At 36.6% G+C, this 26,974-nt stretch overlaps 1 protein-coding gene across 1 annotated transcript; it reads right to left on the bottom strand.

Moving 5' to 3' along the window:
• Nucleotides 1–735: 735 nt before the first annotated feature.
• On the bottom strand, nucleotides 736–14,965 carry LOC121406042 (splicing factor YJU2-like). The gene is made up of 7 exons (XM_041597049.1): nucleotides 14,879–14,965; nucleotides 10,589–10,689; nucleotides 9,176–9,320; nucleotides 8,175–8,306; nucleotides 6,209–6,390; nucleotides 4,569–4,710; nucleotides 736–1,633 (listed from the first exon to the last, which is right to left on the bottom strand). The coding sequence occupies exons 1-7, from the start codon at nucleotides 14,900–14,902 to the stop codon at nucleotides 1,121–1,123; spliced, it is 1,239 nt and encodes a 412-aa protein (XP_041452983.1). The 5' UTR covers nucleotides 14,903–14,965; the 3' UTR covers nucleotides 736–1,120.
• Between the last annotated feature and the right edge of the window lie 12,009 nt (nucleotides 14,966–26,974).

Here is a 26,974-nt window from a genome sequence, read left to right as displayed (position 1 = left end):
TCGTACCATGACCTCCTATTTTCCGATCCAATCCAAAGGTCATTAGATATAGCGCCTTTTCCTTTTACAAAGTGCCTGCTGCGTACACACTACTCCATGTTTTGGCGAAGTACTAAAAAATTAAATACCTCAGGATGGTCAACTTAGTTCATGCAATTCATCATCCTTTTTAGGTCTATCCTGGGCTCCGTAACACAAAGGTTTGCGATGGATTGCAAATATGAAAGAAGCGCACTGATTGGTCCCTGGTCAGTATTTTAAACCAAATACGCATGTAACATTGATATTGTTTGGTCAGTTCATTTAGCGATTGATCACTAATCTTTGTGTTACGGCGCCCAGGTTATACAACATGGTTATATGGATCTTTATCAAGTGATTGGCTGAAATTAATCACATGACCAGACATTTATTTGGTTGATTTCCATTTGGTCCAATGCCAAATTGCCAACTCGTCTACCATCAGTTTTTTCTACCATCAGTTTGTCCAATATCCAAATGGTCATCCACTGACCATTTCGTGTAATAACCAGTTGGTCTAATAGCCATTTAGTCCACATACCATTTGGTCTAATCAGACCAAGTGTTACTTGGGCAAAATGAATGAAAATAAAACCAATATTAGACCCACTAGTCATAAGAAATGGTCAAAGACGAACTGGTGATTAGACAAAGTGATGATAGGACCAAATGGTGGTTTGACAAAATGTTGATGGGCGGAATGGCATTAGACTAATTGAAAGTAGACTATGTGGTGAGTGGACGAGTTGGTAGTGGATGAGTAACAGTGGACGAATTGGCAATTTACCATTTATTTCATCTATAACAGAATTTGTGAATGACTGGTACTAAAGTCTAGTTCTCTTGAAAGGCCTTGTATTTGAGAAGAAGGTTCATCAAATTACAAGGATCCACATCTTTCTAATGCAATAAATACATGTATAGCAGACATTATGTCGCTTAGGCATTAGAAAAATTACACACATACCATTGAAACAGTCCAGATGCCCTCAGCTATGCCTTGGGCATGTTAGAACTTTCCAAATTGCCTTGTGCATGGAAGAATAATAACATAGGCCAATAAAATCTCATACCCTTTTCTTACCATCCTGGAGCTCATTTATGAATCTGAAGCCGAGTCACTAATATCACTGTCACTAAAATCATACCCACCAAGCAGGCTTAATCCACTTGACTTCTCTTTAGCGACCTTTTGCGATTCAACCTTCTGCTTCTTGAGTCCTTCTTGTATGCTACTCACAAAGGAAGACTCGGCCTCCTCGGAATCCATTGCATGATCAGAGTTCTTGCTTTGTGATTCACTAGATTCAGTTCTCTTCTCAATGTCTCTAGTCCCACCAGTGAATGATCGTGCTGTGTCTGTTGGTGCAGTCCCACCTACTGATAATCGTGCTGCGTCTGCTGCAGCATCTGATTGATTCGATGCAGGTCCGATGACCTCCTCCGGCTTACATTCTGATGGTGTTCTTGTATTTCCATGATCAGCTTTGTTGCTCCTATCACTCTTTTTGACCTTCACCAGGCCAGATAGAAATGACCTTGATGACTTTGTAGTTGACCTTGAAGATTCTCCTACCTTCTGCCTCTTAGCACCTGATGGCCCACTGGATTCCTGGTGATGAAACGTGAAGCACAGTGATTAGTGGAATAATTCTAACAGGCATGCCACTTTAAAATCACGTTTTCATGATCTCCAACACTGAAGTTCGTAATCTATATTCAAAGATAAATTCATGTTGTGGAAACGATTTTGAAATGAGATATTGTCAAAGCCAGCATATGGCCATCCAAGTTTCCATTTGGATAAATAAAAAAACATATGCAAAAAGATTCTGGAGGAAGTTGTTAAATTTCTGAGAAAATAAGCATGAGATCCAAGCAAATTATTTGTCTTTTTCAAAATAATACACAGTCCCAAATGTGCTTCTCTTTGTTGCCGACCTAAATTGTGATCATTTTTTTTTCAGCTTAGATTTCATGATTTCAGAGTTTGGTTTATGTAAATATACCAGATTAAGATCCACAATACAGCGACAATCTTGGTTTTACAGACTTTCTTTCGCGAAATCAGCATTTACTGTAACTACTTTCAATTATCTTTAAACATTGCATTGAGAACCTTAATTAATAAATTGAACTATATAAGTAGGATTTGCATGTCATCATTCCCAAGATAACTCCTCCAAATGTAGGAGTTATCTTGGGAATGATGACATGCAAATCCTACTGATATGACAAGTTATTTGAAACTGGCCCATGACTCGCACGCCCAAGGTTGCAAAGCTTCCTCTGTAGCCATAGTGACAATGACTGCCATATCATTGTCACTATGGCTACAGAGGAAGCTTTGCAACCTTGGGCGTGCGAGTCATGGGCCAGTTTCACATAACTTGTCATAATAACAAAGTTGCAATTACAAATAAAAGCTACTTAAATCCTTCAATCTGGTTGGCTGACAGTAAATTTGTCTTCATGAAACAAGACCTATGTCACATCAAATTTGCAAAGCTATCTCTTGTGCCCACTCTAATGGAACAGCATGAATTAGTGACCTGCATTTGCGGGAGAGGTATTGGAGTAATTGGACAAACAAATATGAGGAGGTAAACATGCTAATCCTACTTCCAAGATCAACTTTACAGAGGAAGATTTGAATATGAATACTGTTAACTCAAATAATGATATCAAATGTCTTACTCTCAAATTGAATTTAAAGGAAACCAAAACCCAAGAAGAGAAGTAATATTATTGGAAAGAGTAAAATGAGAGGAACAATTTATAAAAGTTTCATCAAAATCGGTTATGAAATAAGCAAGTTATAGGAGATTGAAAACTCTTGTTGTACTTTCAATGGGCATCCTCAAATTGGCAAACGTGCTTAAAAATGGCTGATTTCATGGACAACTCTCAATTTGTTTTGTACACAAATTTTCAGATTTTCCTCCTTATCTTTCAAATTGCATCTTGCCTCCTTCATACATATGTCATGGGAAAAATATAATACACACCATATATGTCAAGATCAGGAGGAGATAATGTGAAATATGTAAAATAAAGGGGAAAATCTGAAAATATGTGTACAAAACAAATGGAGAGTTGTCCATAAAATCAGCCATTTTGAAGCACGTTTGCCAATTTGAGGATCCACATAGTAAGTACAACAAGACTTTTTAATCGTCAATAACTTGCTTATTTCATAACCGATTTTGATGAAATATTTTTAAATTGTTCCTCTCCTTTTACTCTTTCCAATAAGATTACTTTACTTGGGTTTTGGTTTCCTTTAATGAAATGTAATGTGCTATTGTTCAGACCAAAAATTGCTCAAAAACGTATGTATGATTATTTTTAGTTTTGGTAGTCTTAATGTATTTATTTTATGCTTTTTATGATCTCAGAAGAGTCCCAAACAAATTTCATTGAAAAAAAACAAAAGGTAAAAAACAAAGAAATACATAAGAATTTGCAAAAAACAATATACTACATAAGAAAATTATTTGATATTGCAAGTTTGTTCATGTACACTTGCTAAGAACACCACGAGTTTCTATACAAAACATTAGAACATTTGGAGCTTTATTCAAGGAGTTAGAGGAAGAAGTATAATTGCGCATACTCATTACAAATTAGCATAATCACTTAATAGCAATTTGCATGACATAAATGACTAGACAATTTCGTAGAATATGTCCCAGACTACCCACGTGCCAATTTTCAGTGTGATTGCGCGGTCAACAGCAGAGATCTCAAGGGGAGGCCTGGGAGGCCCCCCCCCCCCGGCCATATGAACTCCCAAAATATCCCGGCCTAGATAGGGTTAAGATTCACTGAGGTACACTATATGCAGGTGCAATAAGTATAGGGCTTACTGGCTAATGTGTGAGGCTGTAGATCAGATGCACTTTTGCAGGATTTTTTTTTTCTCTGTCAATAATTCTTTCTTCTTTTCATACATTAAATAGGATTTTCACTAACTTCCAAGGCATTGTACAACACAAATAGCGAATATTCTTATTTGTGCAAAGGAGCGACGTTTCGCATTCAGTGAAAGAAAGAGACGCTCTAATAAAGCATCTTTCTTTCCCTTCATGGAAAATCTTGCACCATCGTACTCATGCATACTCGCTATTTGTATACTGTCACTTGTTTAATCGGTACACTGCATGGGGAAAGTGTGAACGCGACCACTACTTCAATTTTATACCGGTAGGTTTGAATTTGGATATTGTGAGAGAGCTAAATTAACAATATCAAATGTTGTACTCTCAATACAATTTATCAAAATGTAATGTGCTGCTATTGTTAAATTGGAACGCTGGAAAGGAAAAAACATCTTCAGAACAAGGTGTGCGTTTCATCAATATGATTGTCCGAAAAGTTGTCAGATCTGACAATTTTCCTTTGTTTGATTGGCCAAGAAGCACTGTAACTATGGCAACTGTCGAATAAAATGGGATTTTTTGGATTATAACGTCCTTTCATGAAACCCTTCCCTGGTTGCATTGGACAGATTCCAGTGTTTCGACCAACTCAAATAAAAAGCTTACATCTGTAAGAATATCTGTAGGTCGTTTATACGATGAAGAGGATGATGGCAATTTGGCAACACTGGGTGATTCATCGTCTTCGCTGTCGTCATCATCGAGTCTCTTTATTACCATACCGTCACCTCCTTTGCCAAATAATCTCCTAATGGTTAAATGTGAGAAAGAAATACATTGATTTGATTGATTTGATTTAGAACGAGAAAATTTTATATTTGTTTATCCACCTATGTATTAATGAATCTATTAATTAATTCATACATGTAAGCTATGCAGATTCTTTAAGATATTCAGTGAGAGCTTCAAAGAAAAAGGAGAAAGAAGACTTTGTTTGAAGTTTATAGTTCACTCAAGCATGAGATGTGCGAAACCTGATCAAATTCTCTGTAGTTAAAAAGTTCTAGAAGATATATCCTGTGTTTGGTTGACTTCCCCAGGCAAAAAGAAAATATAATGAAAAGGATATTTTAATTGATTATGTCCTAAAAACCTTCACCCCCCCTCTTGTTCATCCAATAAACCCACACGAATAGATAACTAGAAATGAAATATTCATCCCCCAAAAATCCCTTTTCTGGTCAATTCTCAAAATTTTGAATTTTGAACCAAATAAAATGAATAAATGTCCATTGCATTGTAATACAAATCATTTCTTTTTTAAACATATTGTTGGTGTTATTTCATTCAACTTTTTCATAGATAAAGTTTAGCTCTACTTTTATATACAAGTAGGTTCATGTTACATTGTTTCCTTTTACTATGAGGTTAATAAAGACAAAATGAAATGATGTAAAGTTTGGAATTTGAACTGGAAACAATGATGATAATAGCTGGATTTAGGATGCGCTTTTTGCCACAGGATACAAAGCGCTGCCATTATTAGCCCGGCTTAAGCTAAAGCTACCATCACCGGCGCTCAGTGCATGCAAGGAATTACTCCTGCCGGGTACCCATTCACCTCACCTGGGTCGAGTTGCAGCACAGTTTGCATAAAGGAAAACACACCATGGCTACGATTTGAACCCGCGACCCTCAGTTTCAAAGGCGAGTCAGAACCACTAGACCACGAAACACCCACAATACAATCATTTTTTTGTGATTTATCATCTGTTTTTATTTCATTAAGCTTTTTTATAGATAAAGTTAAGCTCTACTTTTATATAGTTTCATGTTACATTGCATCGTTTTACTACAAGGTCAATAAAATGAAATGAGGTAAAATCTTAAAGGCATTGTTTAACTTTGTGAGCAGCCGATTTAAAAAATTCTCAAACCAAGATGAAACATGTGTACAAGTGCATGTATTAGAACTAATAAACCCTGAAAACAACCATTATTGAGAATAAAAAGCTAAAACTACAAGGCAAACCCCGATTTTGTAAATAGGCGTCTTATAGACACCTAAATAGTACACATAAGTGTATGGGATGAAATTAAGATGGTGTTTCCGGTCACTTTATATTTCAATTTTTGAAGCACTAAATAATCATTTTTGAACGCATTTTTTTCTGGGCTTCATTTTTGGAACATATCACAGACACAGGTGACAAGTGTGACCTTCTAGCTCAGATTTTCTAAAAGTCAAACCAATGTTAACCAATCACTTTGAATTTTGAGCCCCCAAAAATTTATATATGATTTACCTGATTTCCTCTTCATCATCCTCTTCCTGCTGTTTCAGCCGAAGTGCCTCCTGCTCGGCTCCTTGTTTTAGAATCTCCTCATAGTTGATAGCAGACTGTCTCATATTGAGCTCCCTCAGCTCCTCCAGGTTCTCCATCACCTCCATCTCATTCTTAGAATCCTTGGTCCTGTTCTCCAGCACCTACAGGAGCAGAGAAGTAATCATAAACTGTTCTTACTTAATAAAGGGATGGTCCAGGCTGAAAATATTTCTTAATACACAGAGTAGAATTCACTGAGCAAAACGCCAAAAATTTCATCAAAATCGGATAACAAATAATAAAGTTATTGAAGTTTAAAGTTAAGCAATATTTTGTGAAAACAGTTGTCATGAATATTCATTAGGCGAGCTGATGATGTCACATCTCCACTTTCCGTTTTCTTATGTTATTACATAAAATCATATTTTTTTCATTATTTCATACTTGTGTGAATAATATGTCTCTATTAGAATGAAATAAGTTGCAGCAATAAATATCTAATGCACTAAATCAGTTGTCAATCCAATTTTTCTAGTTCTTGAAAAAATTTGAATAAACCTAATTTCATATAATAAAATACAAAAGAACAAGAACAGCCCACCTAATGCATATTCATGACGACTGTTTTTACAAAATATTACTAAACTTTAAAATTCAATAACTTTGCTATTTGTTGTCCGATTTTGACGAAAATTTTCGGCATTTACCTCAGTGAACTCTACTTTACTTATTAAGCTATTCATACTTTCAGCCTGGACCACCCCTTTAACATTTTATCCCTACATGAAATGCACATTCGATGGCAGACTGATGTGGTAACAACTACATGTATAAATCTTACTAACTTCTTTTTGTGATCATGAAGCACATGCACTGATCATGAAGATTATTATTATCCTTTTTTGGCCATTAAAAAACATAAAAAATTGTACAATACAAAAAGGAATTTGAAATTGAATAATTAAATATGGATAAGTAGAAATCAAAGAAGAAAAGGGTAAGATAATGGTTTTTCCATGGGCCAGGGCTCGCATAAGTAAAATTCAGTATTTTTGCCCAGAGGCATGCGAGCCCTCAGGGACAAACCATTGAGAGAGTATTACACATTACGGTATATAAACTTACACATCATCAAAACTTAAATATAACACATTCAATAAACATTATTAACAAGTATGTAACGCCAGGCAAGATAAAATAAATAAAGAGGGGTATTGGGAAGAATGATGGCATAGTAATAACTATTTATTACTTTTTTTCAAATTGTTTTACATACTTGTGCATCTCTGTAATGAAGACAAAATTGAAAGTGAAATAAAGGTGGGAAGTTTTTATCTCCTTCCTCTCCCTTCTCCTTTCTTTTCTCCTGTCTTCCTCCATTAATTCTTCTTCTTCCTTCTCCTCACTACCCCTTCCTCCCTCCTCTCCCATCCCTCTCACTATTCTCCTCCCCTCTATTTTTCTTCTCCCTCTTCCTTCACATCAGGAATATACTGCTTGTCAAAACAGTGAGCTGAAACAGGATCAGCTCTAGTTTTTTCTCCAAGGAGGGGGGTTTGAACAAGAGATTTGACAAGCAAAAAAAAAGGGTCACTTTGGTACCAATGAATTGACAAGCGAAAAAATAAATAAAAAGGGTTGAGCTACCAAATGAAAGTCATTTTGGTCCTGAATGTTTTTTGACAAGCAAAAAAAAAAGTAATAAGGGGTTCACTACAAAGTGAAGGTAATTTTGAAAATGACTTCAAAATGTAGGTCACTATGTTTTTTTTACTTGGCAGCCCAAGAGGGGTGGGGGGGTATCCCCCTATACCTCCTTTATCTCCCTCTCCTCTCCTTATTTCTCCTTCTCCTCTTTCTATCCTCTTTTTCCTTTCCATACTTCCTCTTGTTTCCTTCTCTCTCCTTCTCCTCATTCTTCTCTCTACTCCTTCTCCTTGCCTACCTTCATAGGATTCTGTGCATCTTCCTCTGCCTGTCTTTTCTCTTCCTCTTCAGCTGCTTGGTAGAGCTTCGCTGCTTCAAATAACCTTGTAGCTCCTTGTTCTAGAGTATAGTCTGTGTTTTCAGGATCAGTCTAAAAATTGAAACAAATCATTCTTACATCAATCATTTCTCAAGTCTGCTCATATAATAATAATAATGATAATGTCATATTTACCCAGGGAAGCCACTTTACATGTAGTTCTGAAAATTGTTCTATCAGCGAGCCCTGCTTTGGATGGGAGGCCTTACATTTCATTGACTTAAGGGCAAGGCCACTTGGTCAGAGGACACATTTCTATATTACCGCATAAATAGGAAGAATACAAATGGCACATAAGATATCCAAGTCCGATGAGGGGGAGGGGCATCGAGGTTAGCCAACAAGGCATCTGCGGCCATGACCCTTTAGGCCCGAATTCACAAAGGTGGTTTTAAAAGCCCACGGGTGAGTCCATGGTTTATGCAGATTTCCTTTACAAATTACGCTTAATTTACTGTGTATCGGGCACTTGTATAAAAAATTTCCAATCCTGATGCGCGCTTTTGTCAAAGTGCGCCAAATTGACGCCTGTTACCATGGTTAGATACGCTATTTTATTGAGTCCACTGTTTGAAGAGTGGACTCATGAATAAAATAGCGTTGATAACCACGGCAACAGGCGTCAATTTGGCACACTGTGACAAATGCGCACATCAGCATTGGACATGTTTTATACAAGCGCCTGATACGCAGTAAATTAAGTTTTACATGTCTCATATCTGCCTTTAACATTGAATAGTGTTCATAATCATTCACTCATTCACAACATTTTCATTTTCATGTACACAGATCTGGAACCTGTTGCACAGCAGTGTTTATTGCAATAATTTTGCCTTCAAGGATCACCGGTTGTTCTTAAAAGCCACTCTTAATTTACTAACAACTTTTTGAAAAAGGCCCCCTGGACCTCATCATCTTACCTTAAAGACCACTTCAGAGATACACCTCGGACATCTGATATAGAAGCGATAGATACGTAGACCCAAGTAGTTCTCATTGTGAACGTTCTCTGTCTTGGCATTGAACTTCTTTCCTTTGTAGATGTACTCGTTGCACACTTTGCATCTAAGATATAAAGCAACAGAAATCATTTTCTTTTTAATAGTTTCTTGCCACAGATGTATTAATAATCAGGGTTCTTGTGTGACAATGGTAGGAAATAATTTCTTTTTTTCTGCACATTGGGGCGATTTGGCATTTGGGGGATATTTCTTTAGGGGAAAGAGCTGTTCCAGTACAGTGTAAAAGCAAATACCATCATTCTGACATATTAATTTTCTAAATAATCTAGAATTGTGACAGATTTTTGGGCAACTCTAAAGACGGTTGCCCCAAGGTATGCATGAACATTATGTATTTCATTTCTAATGAATTGATGTCAATTCAAATGTAAAAAAGTAACACAATTCAGCAAGGCCGCCAAGATGTATGGTTTTTAACAAATAAACCATCTATTTAGTGGAGCGTTGTGGCCCAGTGGATAAGTCTTCTGACTCTGAAACAGAGGGTCGTGGGTTCGAATCCCAGCCATGGCGTAATTTCCTTCAGCAAGAAATTTATCCACATTGTGCTGCACTCAACCCAGGTGAGGTGAATGGGTACCCGGCAGGATTAATTCCTTGAATGCATGAGCGCTGAGAGGCAGCTCGAGCTAAAGCCGGGGTAATAATAATAACAATGCGCCTCGGAATAGAAAATTTCTAGATAGATGGCGCTATATAAATGCCTATTATTATTATTATTATTATTATTTATCTACATCTATCTATCTATCTTTCTATCTATCTTTCTATCTATCTATCTATCTATCTATCTTTCTATCTATCTTTCTATCTTTCTATCTATCTTTCTATCTATCTTTCTATCTATCTATCTATCTATCTTTCTATCTATCTATCTATCTTTCTATCTTTCTATCTATCTTTCTATCTATCTTTCTATCTATCTATCTATCTTTCTATCTATCTATTTATCTATCTATCTTTCTATCTATCTTTCTATCTATCTATTTATCTTTCTATCTATCTATCTATCTATCTTTCTATCTATCTTTCTATCTTTCTATCTATCTTTCTATCTATCTATCTATCTACCTATCTTTCTATCTATCTATCTATCTATCTATCTTTCTATCTATCTATCTTTCTATCTATCTATCTATCTATCTATCTATCTATCTATCTATCTATCTATCTATCTTTCTATCTATCTATCTATCTATCTATCTTTCTATCTATCTATCTTTCTATCTATCTATCTATCTATTTATCTATCTATCTATCTATCTTTCTATCTATCTATCTATCTATCTCTATCTATCTAAATGTACTTACTGCATGTTAAATGGAGCCATGATACGGACTGTGTACTGCCTCTCCTTGGCGAGTTTGAGTTTAGGGATCTTCGACGGGTCAAACTCAGGCGGGTAGTATTTCTATAATAATAGAGGGGGAAAAATACATTAATGATTCAAATAAGTACATTTTGTGACCATTTCTCTCGAAATCAGGGCTAGGCCTCTGAATGTTTTTGTCAATATGGTGGAGATTCCATATTTTTTATGACAATATTTGTCTCTTCAGATGAGATTTTTGAGTTCAAATCAGGACATTCCTGTGTCGGCTGATGATGCCAGTGTGTTTATAAAACAATGTGTTTGATGTGTGTTGCAGTGATCAAATGTGCAGGCTTGCAAGAAAAAGGTTGACTTTTAAATTTTGGCACATGGTCAACTCTATCTATGTGTTACATGTCAGGTGTTGCTAGCAGACTTTTATCTCAATATTTTCAAAAATCTTGAAAGGTTTCATGGCTAAGCACATGGACCAATATCGTTCAAGAGCTGCTGGATTGAATTTGCAGGGCACCAAATAACCCAGGGAGTTCCTGCGTGCATCGTGTAGAGATAGGGGAATTCCCTTTTTTTGGTGCTATGCACATGCGCACTGGCCTCGGTATCAGAATTCTCCTATATCTACGTCATGAATATTCATTTCCTAGCCTCAGTTGGCCACTTCGTTTGCAATTTGAAAGCTAGAGAGAATGAACGCGGAATAAATTTCCCTTTTTCGAGGGTTCAGTATCTGCCTCGATGTCAGGATTCTGCTTCAAGATTGACCTTCATCTATACAATTGGGGTGGGTGCATAATTTGCTTTTTTCTTTATTTGGGGTATTTTTACCATCCCCAACTACATGTAGGTACCTGTGTCTGCCAACTTAATAGTATAGGCAGCCTACCAACGCTTCGAGTTCACCATGTTGGATTAGGCAGTGAATGAATATGGGGGAATGGTAACCGGCTTCAAATCACAGACTTTGAGTTGAGACGTTTACAAGAATGGGCAAGGAGTGGGTCCATGTCTGATAAAGAGTTTAATCACTGCAGAGTACACCTATTGTGCCCTCTCCAAAATCACGTCTCTCATTTTCTCCATATATGTTTTACAGTTGTTTGCCGATGTGCGAAGGTTTACTTACTCAACGTTAGTGGGCATCCTTCCCCATGAACATTTTATCAAGCATTTAAAACGTGTCCAATCAAAATGTGTCCAATCTTCCCCTTGTATGGTGGGGTGTCCAAAGTTGGCACACTTTTCAAAAATATTCATCAGGCTTAATTTTTTTCACAAAATATTCATAATTTATACAAAACCAATTCAAGAAATAGTTACATTGACGGCAAGATTGTAAACTATAAAATCATGGAGGAAAATGTGAAGTAGGTCAAGGGGTTTCGCCGGTATCGTGATCTCAAAATTCTATTACGATCGGCGAATGCGCGCTGTGATGGAAAACTGTTCAGAAAAACTACTATTGAAAAAGTGTGACCTAACTTCGCGGACCAAAGTTTTTGTGGAGATTTAAACAAAAACTCAAGATCTAAAATTGAAATAGTTATATCAGATTGATGGCAAAGTGCTATTTGAATTGGTTAGTACCACATTTAACTCACATTTTTGATGATTTCTGCTTCCAAAATGGTGATATATATATATTGTGACGCTTGTTGAGACTATCAGATTTCTTCAAAACGGGCGCTAACAATATAAACTGATTTAGGAAATCAATACTAAGCCTGAGTCATATCGATTATTTTGAAAACCGGTGTTTGACAGCTCTAATTCGATCGAACATCGATGCATCGAATATTGAAGGCGGGGAAAATTTAGTCTTGTTTTTGCGTCGATGCGATGCGCTTTGCATATGCACTACGCACTGACGGTATGCGCTGGCGTTGGCCGGGTGAGCGTTGCACAAGCAGATGACAGAGCAAAGTTCGTTTGTATTTTCCATGATCACAAAACACACAAAAAAGGCCGGGGACCAAAGCAGAATTCTTCCCAAAATATCTTCAACAATGATATTTGCAGATGACAACATATAAGTTCAAAATGAAACAATAATAAAGACATGAATCACGCAGAGTCGATCCGAATGATTTTCGGTCGACTAGCATTCGCAGTCCATTCACCAGCCCCGTCCGCAGCTCCGTACACTCACTCTCCCGAAACGACAGGCGTGCTTGGCGTCAGCAAACAAGTGCAATCAACGGAGAGCGCTGTAACTTGCCTGAGATTGTGTAGTTGGATCCAAAATGAGCTCCAAATAAATTTATGGGAATAAATACATAATTTACTAATTTTCTCTGGATGGTCATTTGAATTGCTATTCAATGCTGATATAACGATTGTGAGGAAAGATTGTGGAATATGAGTTATGACGATGTTCGAGAATTAATCCTGATAATGACAATCCAGTTTTTTAGACGCAATTGAGCATGCGATCAAAATAAATACGAATAATACGAATGGTTCGAATCGAGCCCTAAATTCATCTAAATTATTACGATTTAACAAGATTTTATGGTCATACTAAGAATATTGACGATGTCAGCAAAGTATGTTATGTTCATATGGAAGAAATAATACTGGGATTATTTCTATTGTTATTCCATCTCTGGACGTCTCCTCCAAGCTCCGAGAAAATAAGCACAATGCGCATGCGTGTTTGATGACGTATGACATATTTTCCCATTCATGAAATCAGAGCCCAAAGTTGGGCACAAACTAGCTTCAAATTGATGGGAAAAAATATCAAACGCAATTTTCTCTGTTTTGTCATGTTAAATGTTATTATATGGTGATATTACGAACTTGAACAGAGTTTTTGCATGTAGACAATGTTCGAGAATCAATCCTGACATGATGATTATTTTTTTTAGACAAGTGCACTAGCTCGACTCAAGTCAAGTCGATCGTCATGAGATGTCCGCCATTGAAAATTGAAACGAAATACAAACGTTTCACATCAAGCTCTAAATTCATATTAATGATTATCATATGCAAATTATTTTTAAATATTACGATTAAATAATGTTCTATGGTCATGATTTTAATATTGTTCATGAAAGCAAGATTTATTTTACGTTGATCGCGTCAATTTCAGGCTATTTTCTGGTTTGATTAAAGAACAGTACTGCGCATGCACGATCGATGGCCATGACTTCCATTCATGAATTCATCGTGCATAAATCGTCGGCCTTATGCCAAAAGGGCCTTAACTGCTTTTGGCCATTCCGAGATAATGGCGTTTATAAAGGTTTTGGCCTCTCTAATAATCAAAAGTTTGTGGTCGTTTTTTTGCTTTTGAAGCCAATTTCGATAAACGTGTTAAGTTATTAAGTTTTCCATGAAATGTGTTAAATTTATTATAAAATATTCAGAACCCCTAAAATCAGGTTAAGGCCCTTTTGGCATAAGGCCGACGAAATTATCTCGGCACGAGCAGACGAGTAAGACTCGAACTATGATCGAAATAAACTTCAAATTAATGGTGAATAGCATCATAATTACTCATTCGGTTTCATTTTGGGGGCAATAGAAATCAAGTAAGTAGTAGTAAAGTTGGACATTACTGATATTTTGATGATTGTGTAAACCAAACAAATCGGCCGGCCGACTTTTTTTTTTTTTTCGATGCACCGATTTTGCAAAATCTGCATTTTAAAATCGATTCGACTCAGGCTTAACAATAACGGTGACAAATTTGCCGATCTTTTGCCAATATTTTCATGAATACTGAACTCATCCTAAAGAAACTTAGGCCCTACACTAATTTTAGGTCGCTTCTCACGTTGATGTCAGATTTTAAGATAAGGATATTGCCAATTGCATATAATCATGATATTGGCTAGGCCTAGTTTTTTAGATAATGACCATCCGCGAAGTTTGGACTCACTGCCATACAGTTAGTATCATTGACTGAATGAGTGGGGTTAGATAGTGACCAAAATTATGCGAGCAAATGGGTGAGCTGCAGAGTCTTTCATGCGGATATTTTGCTCGAACAGAAGTCGACGGTGCGACACTGCATTAGCGCCGCGCCGAATTTCCCGGCAACCCATTCATTAGCAGAGAGTTGAGCTAGCTGCCGCCCGCTCCCCGGCCGACGCAGCTAGCCAACGGAACGCCGTGGACAATCAGTCACTCGGCTCACTCAGCTCAACGCACTTACGAAAAAAAGACAAGATCTCCTTCCAACATTCAAGATTTCTAATCATTAGAAATCGGACTAAAATTGACTCAAATATATTCGATACTCTAGAGTGCAAAAATTACTTACGTTTAATACTTTTCTCTCAGACATTATTAGGCTTTTGTCAGTGAATTTCCTTCTCCAGCAAGAGCAACCGCCAGCGAGTGCGTTCTAAATTCTGCGATCATCGGCAATAAAAGAGAAAAACTGGCTCGCACGCCTCGCTCGCGAGAAAATCGTTGCGCTGCCGATGTCGTCTGGGGTGGAGCAGGGCAATATGGGGTGGGAGGGGGAGGTCATGGCCATCCCTATGATTTAGTGATTAGTGAAAGAGAAATAAGTGAAGAAGAGGTTTTAAAAAGGTAAGCAAAGAAAGTATTTTAAAAAAAATGGTAGCTAAAACCCGGTACACAAAATGAATGGGAATTAACAATTTAATTAAGACAAAGTTCAAAATTCGATATAGGCCTACCCTGTCGCCGTGTCTGTTTAGGACCTTGGGAGCATTGGTTTTCATAACCATTGCAATTTGTCTTTAGTCATATGTATCCTATCATTGGAAATTTTAACCCCAAACTGCAGTGTAGTGAAGTGAAGAAAAAGTAATCGGGGCCAGGAATGGGGTTAGGCCCTATAAAAGCTACAAGTGAACGGCCGGGTGAGTGAGCGAGTAAGAAATTATGACCCTTATTGATACAAAAATCCCTAATCCCTAATTAAGAAATAGTATAATTTATCATATTTTGTTTCAACGCCTTATATTTTTTTTTTGGGGGGGCGGTGGGGGGGGGGCATGGCGCACAACCCCATTTGTAATGACTTGAAGGAAAGTCACATAAAAATATATAGACCTAATTATGAAAAAAAAATCAAGAAGACTGCCTTTTATACACAATAGTTTTTTAAACATCTATAGGCCTAATTTTCTGATTTTAGACATTGACACCGGGGGGGGGGGGCACTTCCATTCACGAGTGGATACCATGCGCGACCATGGGGTCTCAAAAAGCACCCTAAACACGTAATTTCCATGTTCTGAAAAAGCACCCCTTAACAAGTATTGGCGTGTGAAACCCTACCCTTAACAAGTATTGGAAACAAAACGATACTCTTGACAAATATTCCCTGAAATGAACCCCTAAACAAGTACAGGAATGTTTTATTGTTACGGGTCCTTCGGTCGTCGGCTTTACCTTATTTGGTTTAGTACGACCCCACCCCTTCTACACGTCGCTCAAATCGGACTCTAAACACGAAGTGTTGGGGCAAAAAGGACATCCTTTATAAAACATTAATTTTGTTTTATCATCCCCGCAAATTCGACCCTAAACACGTAATTTCCCTAGCGAAATAGATACCCTTTTTTCATTATTTTGGTGTTTTGATACCCTTATCACGTTACGTACGTAACGTGCCCTATCGTGAAAAAGACATCCTTTTTACGTGTTTTTTTGGTCGCGCATGGTATCCACTCGTCAATATAAATGCCCCCCCCGCGGCATTGACATTACAAAAAGTAAGGGAAAAAATAAAGATAATAAAAGAATTCCGCAAATTTTGCAACTAAACATTTGCAAAAAAAAGTACTTTTTAGAATAGGCGTAATTAATAAAAAGAAATGGCATACAAAGGCTATACATGTTCATTTATATTTCCTTTTATTGTTTATGTTTTGTTTCATTCATTTTTTGCAAAACAGGGGCGGCGGAGAGAAGTTGAAAGTAGGGGGGGCAGAGGGAAAGGGGGCATATTTTCTTTCGAAAAGGGCACTACAGTGCGTATCAAAAAAAGGGACAGCTTTGAATAGTCTATGAAAAAAATGTTTCAAATTATTGTATATGTCTATATATTTTGATGTTAATAGATGCTCTGAGATCTTATTTTTGAAATGTTATACAAATAAATTTTGTTCATGCTTTAGCGAAAACTGGACGTTCGAAATTTGATGATTAGATTTTTGGCTAATCAGCAGACTTCCTTTAAATCTTTTCATTGTCTTTGCCATAATTTTCTGTTGTCAAAGTTTCATTTACAAATTTATTTATTTACCTGAATTATTTTGTTTTTCATTTAAGCTTCTCAGTTACCTTTGAATATTCCTTCATCAGTAAGAAAAGAAGACTTTTTATCTACCCAAGTAAGAAGATTTGCATTATTAATTGGGAGAATTTGTAATCATCCAAATCCTTTTATTATGTGAAACAAATTATGTTATGCTACCTATATAAAAGACATGAAACCTATTTTCAAGGGGTTATTGAATCCTTTCCTCACCAAGTTTAATTATGAGCTTGACGGGACAAACAGGAAAGGATTCATGTCTTTCAAAGTTAGTGGTGGATTGAGTCAATTTTGAAGGAGCAGAATGGCAGATCGGGTAAAATGTGTTAAAAGGTTGTGAAGCGAGCAAGCAAAATTTTCACTTCTTTATTAAAATGTCCGATTTTGTGATTTTGACATGATATTCTGAAAAGAAATCACATTTCACTTCTACGTTTTCTGTGATTTTCTTTACTTTTTTTTTCTTTTTTCATGATTTCTATCTCTTCTCTTTTTTTTTGTTTTTTTTTGGGGGGGGAGCACCCACCCATCAGTATGCCACTGTTCAAAGGCACCATAACCTTTATAGCATACCATGAAAGGATCTGCCTTGAAAAAAATACACGCGCTCCAATACTTCGGATTTTTTTAAAGAAAATTGTTCTTGCCTAAAGAAGGACCATTCAAAGCTAAAAGAGAACATATTAAAAAAGAACAGCAGAACTATTCAAGCAAATAAGTAGATTTGAAAGTGATATTTTGACCGCATAATTCGAAAATTATGGCAAAGATAATGAAAAGTTTATTTTTTGATAAGCAAAAAGTCCGACCATCATATTTATCATTTTATGCAATTTTGGCGAAAACCTCCTTTCTAACCCCAGACAAAAACATTCCTCAAGCATGAATAAAACTAAATTATTTTAATGGCATTTGAAAGATAAGACCTTAGAGCACCTATTGGCACCAAATATAGAGATCATAATTTGACACAAAAATTTTATAGACTTTTCAAATCTGTCCCGTTTTTTTTAATACGCACTGTATACAGGAAAAAAAATATCGGCCGACTTATCTATAGTAACGTACAAAGCCCCCCCCCCAAAAAAAAATGAGGTTGCTAGATTTATCGTATCATGTAAAAGAAACTGCCAGCGAGCGAAGCAAGCGAGCAAAAAAATATTGATATTTTTATAATGAAAATCCAATTTTGTGATAGATTTTGACATAATTTATGCAGAATATGATATTTTACCCGTATATCTCTTTCCTTTTCTCCTTATCAAGCCCCCACCCATCTGAACCCCACTGCTTATCTCCTCCACTTACTTGACTCAAGAAATTTAAGGCACGTAGAATTATTCTTACAACTTTTTTTTTCTTTATAACTACATGTACAGTGACATACAAAATTAGATTATTGTTTATTTATTGTTTCAAAGGGGCAATCGTTAACACATAACACGGATAGTGCACAGAAAAGGTTACTGAGGGGCACTTTTCTTGGGTAAAAAGGGGGGCTGATTCCAGAAAAGTGCACATATATAAGAAGGCAAGGGGCACTTCCTCACACGTAAAACAGGTCGATCTCAGGTGAAAGGGGCATGGAACACACTCTAAAAAATACCTAGTCACTTTTCGACTAGATTTTCGGCTCATATTTTTTGACCAGATTCTTATTTTGACTAGGATTCCATCCATTTTAAATCAGGTTTGACCTATGTATCAAAATGGATAGAATTCTCGTCAAAATAACTAGAATCTGGTCAAAATATGACAATCTAGTCGAAAAATGCAGCGTTTTGTAAATGTTCGAAATTACAAAAATATCCCGTATGACATTGTTTGCTTTAACATTTTTGACTGATATCAAAGTAATGTAAGCATCCAGTTTTACCTACTTACTCTGACATTCAGCGCTATCTGTTTCTTTACTCCATTTTTTTTTGTTTTTATTGTAACAAATTGAAATAAATCACAAAATTTACACTGATTATTAGGTGATTGCAAATCACATAAACACAAGTTAGTTGCACAAAAAAGACAAAATAACCTAAAAATAACTCTCGGCACTCGCACAAATATATGTCTTGCACATCTATACCTCAAAACCAATGTGTGAGCCAATTTTTATTGGAATTGGTTGAAATCTAATGAAGGAGTTCAGATTTTCACCTAATGTCATTATGTAATATGTTGTTACCATGGCAACAATATTTCTGATACATACAAACATATGTCTTGCACATCTTCAACTCAAGACTAATGTGTGTGCCATATGAGCATTGGTTGATAAAAGATGAAGGAGTTCAAATCACAAGATTTTCATCTTTTATATTTGATTTGTTACCATGGAAACATGATTTTTTTTATAAAGTCATAAAATATGTTTTGCACATTTTCACATTAGGACTAATGTTCGTGCCAAATTTCATGAATATTGTTCAAAACTGAGGAAGTAGTTGAAATTGCATCACTTTTATATAATTTTTGCCATAATATGTCATTACCATGGCAACACAATTTCAGACACATGCAAAAATGTGTCTTGCAAGTCTTCCTTCACCTCAAGATTCATGTCTGTGCGAAATATCATGAGAAATGGTTTGAAAATTATAAAGTAATTAAACTCACAAGTTTTTCACCTAATTGTCGATATTTAATATGTTGTTACCATGGTAACGCGATTATTTATATACTTTAGGCATAAAATATGTTTGCACATATTCACATTAGGACTAATTTTTGTGCCAAATTTCATGAGAATTGGTTAAAAACTGAGGAAGTAGTTGGAACAGCAAGGTCTTACATATTTTTTTTCCATAATATACATTTAACATGGCAACACAACTTCCAACAAATAAAAAATGTTTCTTGCAAGACTTCCTTCACCTCAAACCAAATGTGTGAACCAACTTTTCTTGAGAATTGGTAGAAAAATGATAAAGTATTTTAAACTGCAAAATCTTGGCCATAATATACTGTTCCCATGGCAACACAATTTCCGAAAAAGGAAAAAAAAAATCTTACCCCTTCTTACCTTAAAGGCCAATGCATGCAATGTGTATTCCGAATTTCATGAAAATAGGCATAAATTCTTTTTAAAAAAATGTTGGCCATGACTTGTTGGATTTAAGCCAGGCTTGAACTACCCCCTGTGCGAGTTTAACTTTTAGAGGATTTATTACCACACTTAGACCAGGGTTTACTTAAACCTTGCTATCGGAATACGAAACTTAAACCTAGGTCTAAACATGGCAGTTTATTACCACACTTAGACCAGGCTTAAGTTAAACCTCGCGGCCATTGCCGGTAAATACCTCGTCTTTCTTCACAGTTTAAGTTACCAAATCTTTTCTATTGTACCCAACCGTCTAGTTTAATTCGTTACCCCCTCTTTTATCCTTCTGTTCTGTACCTTTTGTTACTCCTTATTTACTTTGTTGTTATTACGATTTTACTTGTATGGTTTTGTTCTATTTTGTTTGTTTGTTTCAATACATATATGCCTGATGAAGGGCCTATATACGGGGCCATACTGGCCGAAAGCTAGCATTAAATGAGATACCTCGAAAGCTACGTCTATCATCAATGCCTGGATTATTTAACGCCTATATATATACATGGAAAGCCAAATATACTCAACTTTCAAATGACACCAAAAAATTGGAAAATTAGGCTGGGCAGGAAATGGACTTCCAATTTCTTTCAGTCTTCATACTTTCAGAGGCGAGTCCTTTGGAACTTCAAAGTTGATGAGAGTGCGTGATAAATTAATGATTAATTTTGTTATTTCTTCAGATTTATAGCTAAAAACAGGACATTCAAGACAATGTAACCATGAAGAGGGTGGACATAGAACTAAGCAATTGTTGTAAGCTCGAAGCGCGAGCTGATTTTTTTTTTTTCTATTTTACAACCTGAAAATTTGACATTCTAAACACTGTATTTTGCCGCATACATTCGTAATTCCGAAGCTTCGTAATTCCGAAGGTTCGGTTATTCCGAAGGTTCGTATTTCCGAAGGTTCGTCAATCCGAAGGTTCGTAATTCCGAAGGTTCGTCAATCCGAAAACGAAATAAGGTTCGTAATTCCGAAGGTTCGTTAATCCGAAAACGAAATAAGGTTCGTTAATCCGAAAACGAAATAAGGTTCGTTAATCCGAAAACGAAATAAGGTTCGTCAATCCGAAAACGAAATAAGGTTCGTTAATCCGAAAATTAAATAAGGTTCGTATTTCCGAAAATGAGAATAATTCATTTTGGTAACAAAAACGATGTTGTCGTTACAAGATTACACGATATTATGCAATGATAGTAATAACGATCGATGATACATGCGTGTGTTGTGGCCAAAAGCATGTATATCATTAAAAATATAGGCGCCCTGATCAAGCATAGGCCGATTTCGATTTTATCTGAGCAATTGCTGCCTAAGCAAATGGTTTAAAGATGCAGGGATCAGGTGTGTTGGTCGCGTGCGAGTAACCTCTAGATAATAGGATTTGTATTGGAGGGGATGTCATTTTTAATAACAGCTTCTGCTGGTAATAAAAATAATACTAATAATGATCCTTGTGAGATGTTGAAAGCGCGAATCGCAAGCTCAAACTAGTAGACATTTCAAGACGTGAATTGAGCATTCGGAGCATTTTTTGTAATCGTGAGAAAGATGTGTATCTTTCTAAAGAATTAATGCGAGGGCGAGCTGTATACTGACCTGGGGCCCGTTGCATAAATTGTTTTTACGGGAGTTTTTGCCCTGTGCTAAAGTCAATGGCGGAAATCAGACTAACCTTAGTTTTCAGCTTTTACCAGTTTTCTAAGGTAAAAAGTTTTATGCAACAGGCTTCAGAAAGTAATCTTTTAAGGACTGCATTTAGTGACTCATGAATAGAGTATATATCTCACGAACTAAATAATGAGAGCGCGAACCGCAAGCTTAAAATTTGTGATATTCCAACCTGAAAACTGGACATTTTATACTTTTTTTTTATTTGTAACCAGGAATAGAATGAGTTCCTCAATAAACAATACTTGATGCGAGCGAGAAACGTGAGCCAAACTTTTCCGATTTTCCAAACCTGAAAACTGGACATTCTAAGCATTCTTGTAAAAAAAATAATAATAATAGCTGGGAGAACAGTTTTCAGAACTGAAGTGGCTTCCCTGGGTAAATAATATCTATATCAATTATCATTCTAGACCTGCATGAAATTTCCAAAAGTTTGAGCACGTGATTCGCTCGCAACATCTCACAAGGATGCCCTTTTAACAGTACTTGACCAAAAAGGCGAATTTTACATATTCAGATTGGATTTTTTCCCCCAAAACCGCTTGCTCGCTACGCTCGCAGAAATGAAACGTAAATATATAACTCTAGTGATCACTTAAAAAATTGTGCTCAATTTAATTACTACAAAACACACAACCTCTTTACACAGATGATAATCTCATGGTGAAAATATCCGCTTGCACCAAATTGCCCCTATTGGCCCTTTTTTTGCTTTGCGTCCCCCCCCCGAAAAAAAGAAAATACGTTCCGCCGCCATTGGTTGAAAAACGCATCGTCTTCATGGCAAACTGCAAAAAGTTCTTAAAATGTCCCCTTTAGATCAGGTCAGAGCTTATATATTTAAAATTTCTGTTCGCGCTTCTTGCTCGCAGTTATTATCTAAATTTAGTTACATAGGCATCTCGTTTTGAAGATCACAAACATATTGCCCATCAAAAAAAATATATAGCTCGCGCTCGCATTATTTAAAAAGGGTTTATCATGTTATTACATATTTACTTTATTTTATAAGTATAAAGCTAATTGACTGTTAGGACTACCCTTTCAAAGAAACAAACAAAAAAACAACTTTAAGCTGCCGATCGAGGAAAATAGGACTGAAAAAAATATTGCCCCCCCCCCTATTTGACGAAAGTTGGATCCGCCGGGAGGGAGGCAGGGGGCACTTGCACCCCCAAAATTAAATAAAAAACAGGGAAATTAATATTTTCCAAAATGGGAAAGTTCCTTTTTCAAAAATAAATATGCCGTTTTTTATGTTTTTTTCGAAATGAAATACTCTTTTTAAAGTATACAAGTTAAGTTAAGTTTTCAGGCTGGAATATTGCAAATTTTCAGCTTGCGCTTCGCACTCTCATTTGATTGGTGAAATATGCATCCTAAAGAGGTCACTAAATGCTTTCTTTAACAGGTTCCTTTTCTGGTCAGTATGTTTAAGCTCGCGTTTTGCGCTCGTGTTAATTCTTTTGTTAGATGCACATCTTTTTAATGACAGCAGAAATCTGCTCGAATTTTAAAAAAACTTATTTTCATTTTTTATTTAAATACCCTAAAGTTTTAGCTTGTGATTCACGCTCGCAATAATGCCATTTTAAGAATAATTGACCACAAAAAACGTTTTACAACTTCACCTTTGAATTTGTTTTACCAAGCCGCTCGCTCATTATACTCTCTCCCGAAAAATAAAGCCTAATTATACATTTTGCCATAATAAGAAGTCACTTCAAAAAAGTTTTTCTCTACTTAATCACTATCAAACACAATGACTTCAAGCAGATGATAATCTTAAGGTGAAAATATCACCAAAGTGCCCATTTTGACGTATGAGTTTCATTTTTGGCTTTACCCCCCAACGAAAATTCGTTCAGCCGCCCTTGCCTTCCCATCCTCATAATAATTGAACGGCAACAGTGCCCCCGCCCCCCTCCCCTTGCCTCTGCTTTCACGGTTTTCATTTTCGGATTAACGAACCTTATTTTGTTTTCGGATTAACGAACCTTATTTCGTTTTCGGATTAACGAACCTTATTTTGTTTTCGGATTAACGAACCTTATTTCGTTTTCGGATTAACGAACCTTATTTCGTTTTCGGATCAACAAACCTTCGGAACAACGAACCTTATTTCGTTTTCGGATCAACGAACCTTCGGAACAACGAACCTTATTTCGTTTTCGGATTAACGAACCTTCGGAACAACGAACCTTATTTCGTTTTCGGATTAACGAACCTTCGGAACAACGAACCTTATTTCGTTTTCGGATTAACGAACCTTCGGAACAACGAACCTTATTTTGTTTTCGGATTTTCGAACCTTCGGAATAACGAACCGTCGGAATTACGCCACAAATGTTCGGATTAACGAACCCTTTTTCGTTTTCGGATTAACGAACATCGAGGTATAGGCAATTTACGTGTTTCGGAATTACGAACCTTCGGAACAAAGAACCTTCGGAATTACGAAGCTTCGGAATTACGAAGTGTAACCGTATTTTGCAACCATGAACACGATACATAACTCCATCATACACCAACATGACGATTTGTTTATTTCATTTATTCCGAAGGTTCGTAATTCCGAAAGTTCGTAAGTCCGAAAACGAAATGAGCTTCGTATATCCGAAGGTTCATTAGTCCGAAAACGTAATCATTAACGAACCTTATTTTGTTTTCGGACTAACGAACCTTCGGAACATCGTACCTTCGGAATAACGCCACAAATGTTCGGATTAACGAACATCAAGGTATATATAGGCAATTTACGTGTTTCGGAATTACGAACCTTCGGAGTAAAGAACATTCAGAATTACGAACCTTCGGAATTACGAAGCGTAACCAGATTTTTTGTATATACATGTATATAACTGACAGAGAGAGAGAGAGAGTGGAATGAATTAATAAAATATCTTTCCACCATCTCCCTCATTTCTTATATTCATCCTTTATTTTTTTTTAATCGATCTAATTCCATTTATTTCTCAAATCAATCTCTTTGTTTGCTGTGTTGATCTTTCGCATACCCCCCCCCTCTCTCTCATTCACCATGCTCTAACCTAGTCTACAAATGTAGACCCACATCTGCAGTGTGTGTACATGTACCTTAGCTGATTCAACGAGTCTGCATAGCAGACTAGGTCTACAGAGGAAATGGCTCGCTACGCTCGAAACCAGTAGCAGATCCCATCTCAGGAGCCATTCAGAGTCTGCATAGCAGACTAGCTCTAACCCTGTGACACGACATTCGCTCGTGTGACATTTGCCCCGGTCTTTGATATCTTAGACATGTAAGAGGGTATTGGGTTTATAGAGTTAGGATTGTAATATGGTTTCTGGTTCAGAATAATGCAAAGATAAGGATTGGGGATTACTTAGTTTTTGAGGTTAGGTTTTATGTTTGGTTTAACGTGCAGATTTTCCTTCGGAGCAATTGTCGCCGGAGCAAATGTCATGGAACCCCCTTTTTTTTATATATCTCCCTTCTTTCTCCACAATGTATCTTCTTTACGGACGTAGAACTCTCTTTCTCCGTCATTCTCTCATTTTCTATATTCATCTGTTCCACTTTCCTCCGCTCGTCTCTCCTTCTTTATCGCGCTCCCTTAATGTCTTCTTTCTTCTTCCCCGTCTCTTTCTCTCTCTCTGTGTCTTTCTTTCCAAGTCTCACTTAATCTCCTCAATAGTGAGTTTTCGCTATTGCAACGGAAACGGATTCTAGAACAGAGTGAATACGTTGAAAATGCCAATCAAATCACAATGAACAGCTCACAGGTTTTGTCGAAAATTAATGAACCGGGAGATAATTTTATCATTTTTAAGGTTGGTAGCTGACGAAACATTGCAAATGATATGCCGTTTGTCCGGTCTATTTCCAATTCGTGTAATGCCAATTTGTGCAGTTGCCAACTCATCTACTATCATTCGGTCTACTCTACCATCAGTTCGTCCACTCACCAAATTGTCTTCTGTCATTTAGTCTAAAGCCATTCCAACTAATAACCAGTTGGTCTATATACCATTTGGTCTGAATAAGCTAAAAGTGTTAATTGTGCAAAATGAAGGAAACGAAAATGGGGATTTGATCAACTGGTTATTAGACGAAACGGTAATAGACGAACTGGTGATTAGACAAACTGATGATTGGACCAAATGCTTCTTGGGCCAAATTGTTGTTAATTAATTTTAATGGACGTTATGGCATTAGACTAAATGAAGGTAGACCATGACTTGTGGTGAGTGGACGAATTGACAATTCACCGTTTGTCCAGTCCCAGACGACACTAATATTTTGATTCACAGATTTTCAACAAAGCCTGCTTTGTCACGAAGGCTCTCTACGTTCCAGAAAGCGTCTAGGAAATAAGTGCGCAAACTCCCTACTTATCTCTCTTTCTCTCCTTTATCAAATTCCATCATATTCTTAATTTATTGGTTCTTTCAAAGTAAGTGATGTTCTACAACATCGAGCCGAGGTTGTGTTGCAAATCTAAAGCTGGATATTATCATGTACTCGTCTACCTTCGCTGCAAAGGGTATGGGCATATCTCATGTAGTCTACAACTGTAAACCCACATCTGCAGTGTGTGTTTATCACAGCTGATTCAAGGAGTCTGCATAGCAGACTAGGTCTACTGGAGCTGCAGAAATGGCTCGCTTCGCTCGCCCTTTCAGGCTGATTTGCTTCGTAAACCTGCTGCATCCACTTCACGAGCCATTCAGAGTCTGCATAGCAGACTATATCTCATGAGATGCAATCTGAAATCCACAAGTTGATTCCTACTGGCGTATATTGAAGATTAACAGTGATTTGTTGCCATTTGAAGTTCCAGATATCTGAATAAACGTTAAGATATATATATTTTTTAATTTCCAACTTGGAACGCTCCACCCCTTATAGAGACAGATACATGTATGATTTCCTGTGACATCATCTTTCGGTCATCAGCAAAAATCACCAGTTCAAAACTCTGACTGAATATTGCGCCAAAATGAGACCTGATACGTCTTTTTTATGATGGAGCTCAGAAACTTGAAAAAATATATTCTTTCAATATTTCTTTAAAAATGTATATCTATAAAATCATATTTGGATACTTAAATGGCAACATGTCCACCAATGGGAAATAACTTCGATTTGTGATACATAGGTACTTTAAAGGGATTGTCCAGGCTGAAAATATTACTTTAATACACAGAGTCGAATTCACTGAGCAGAATGCCGAAAGTTTCATCAAAATCGGATAACAAATAATAAAGTTATTGAAGTTTAAAGTTTAGCAATATTTTGTTAAAACAGTTGTCATGAATATTCATTAGGTGGACTGATGATGTCATATCTTCACTTTCCATTTTCT

This window comes from Lytechinus variegatus, chromosome 19 (genome assembly GCF_018143015.1).
Source record: "Lytechinus variegatus isolate NC3 chromosome 19, Lvar_3.0, whole genome shotgun sequence".
Taxonomy (NCBI): Eukaryota; Metazoa; Echinodermata; class Echinoidea; order Temnopleuroida; family Toxopneustidae; genus Lytechinus; species Lytechinus variegatus.
The sequence above is the reverse complement of the archived record's forward strand: the minus strand, read 5'-3'. Positions and strand labels throughout refer to the sequence as shown.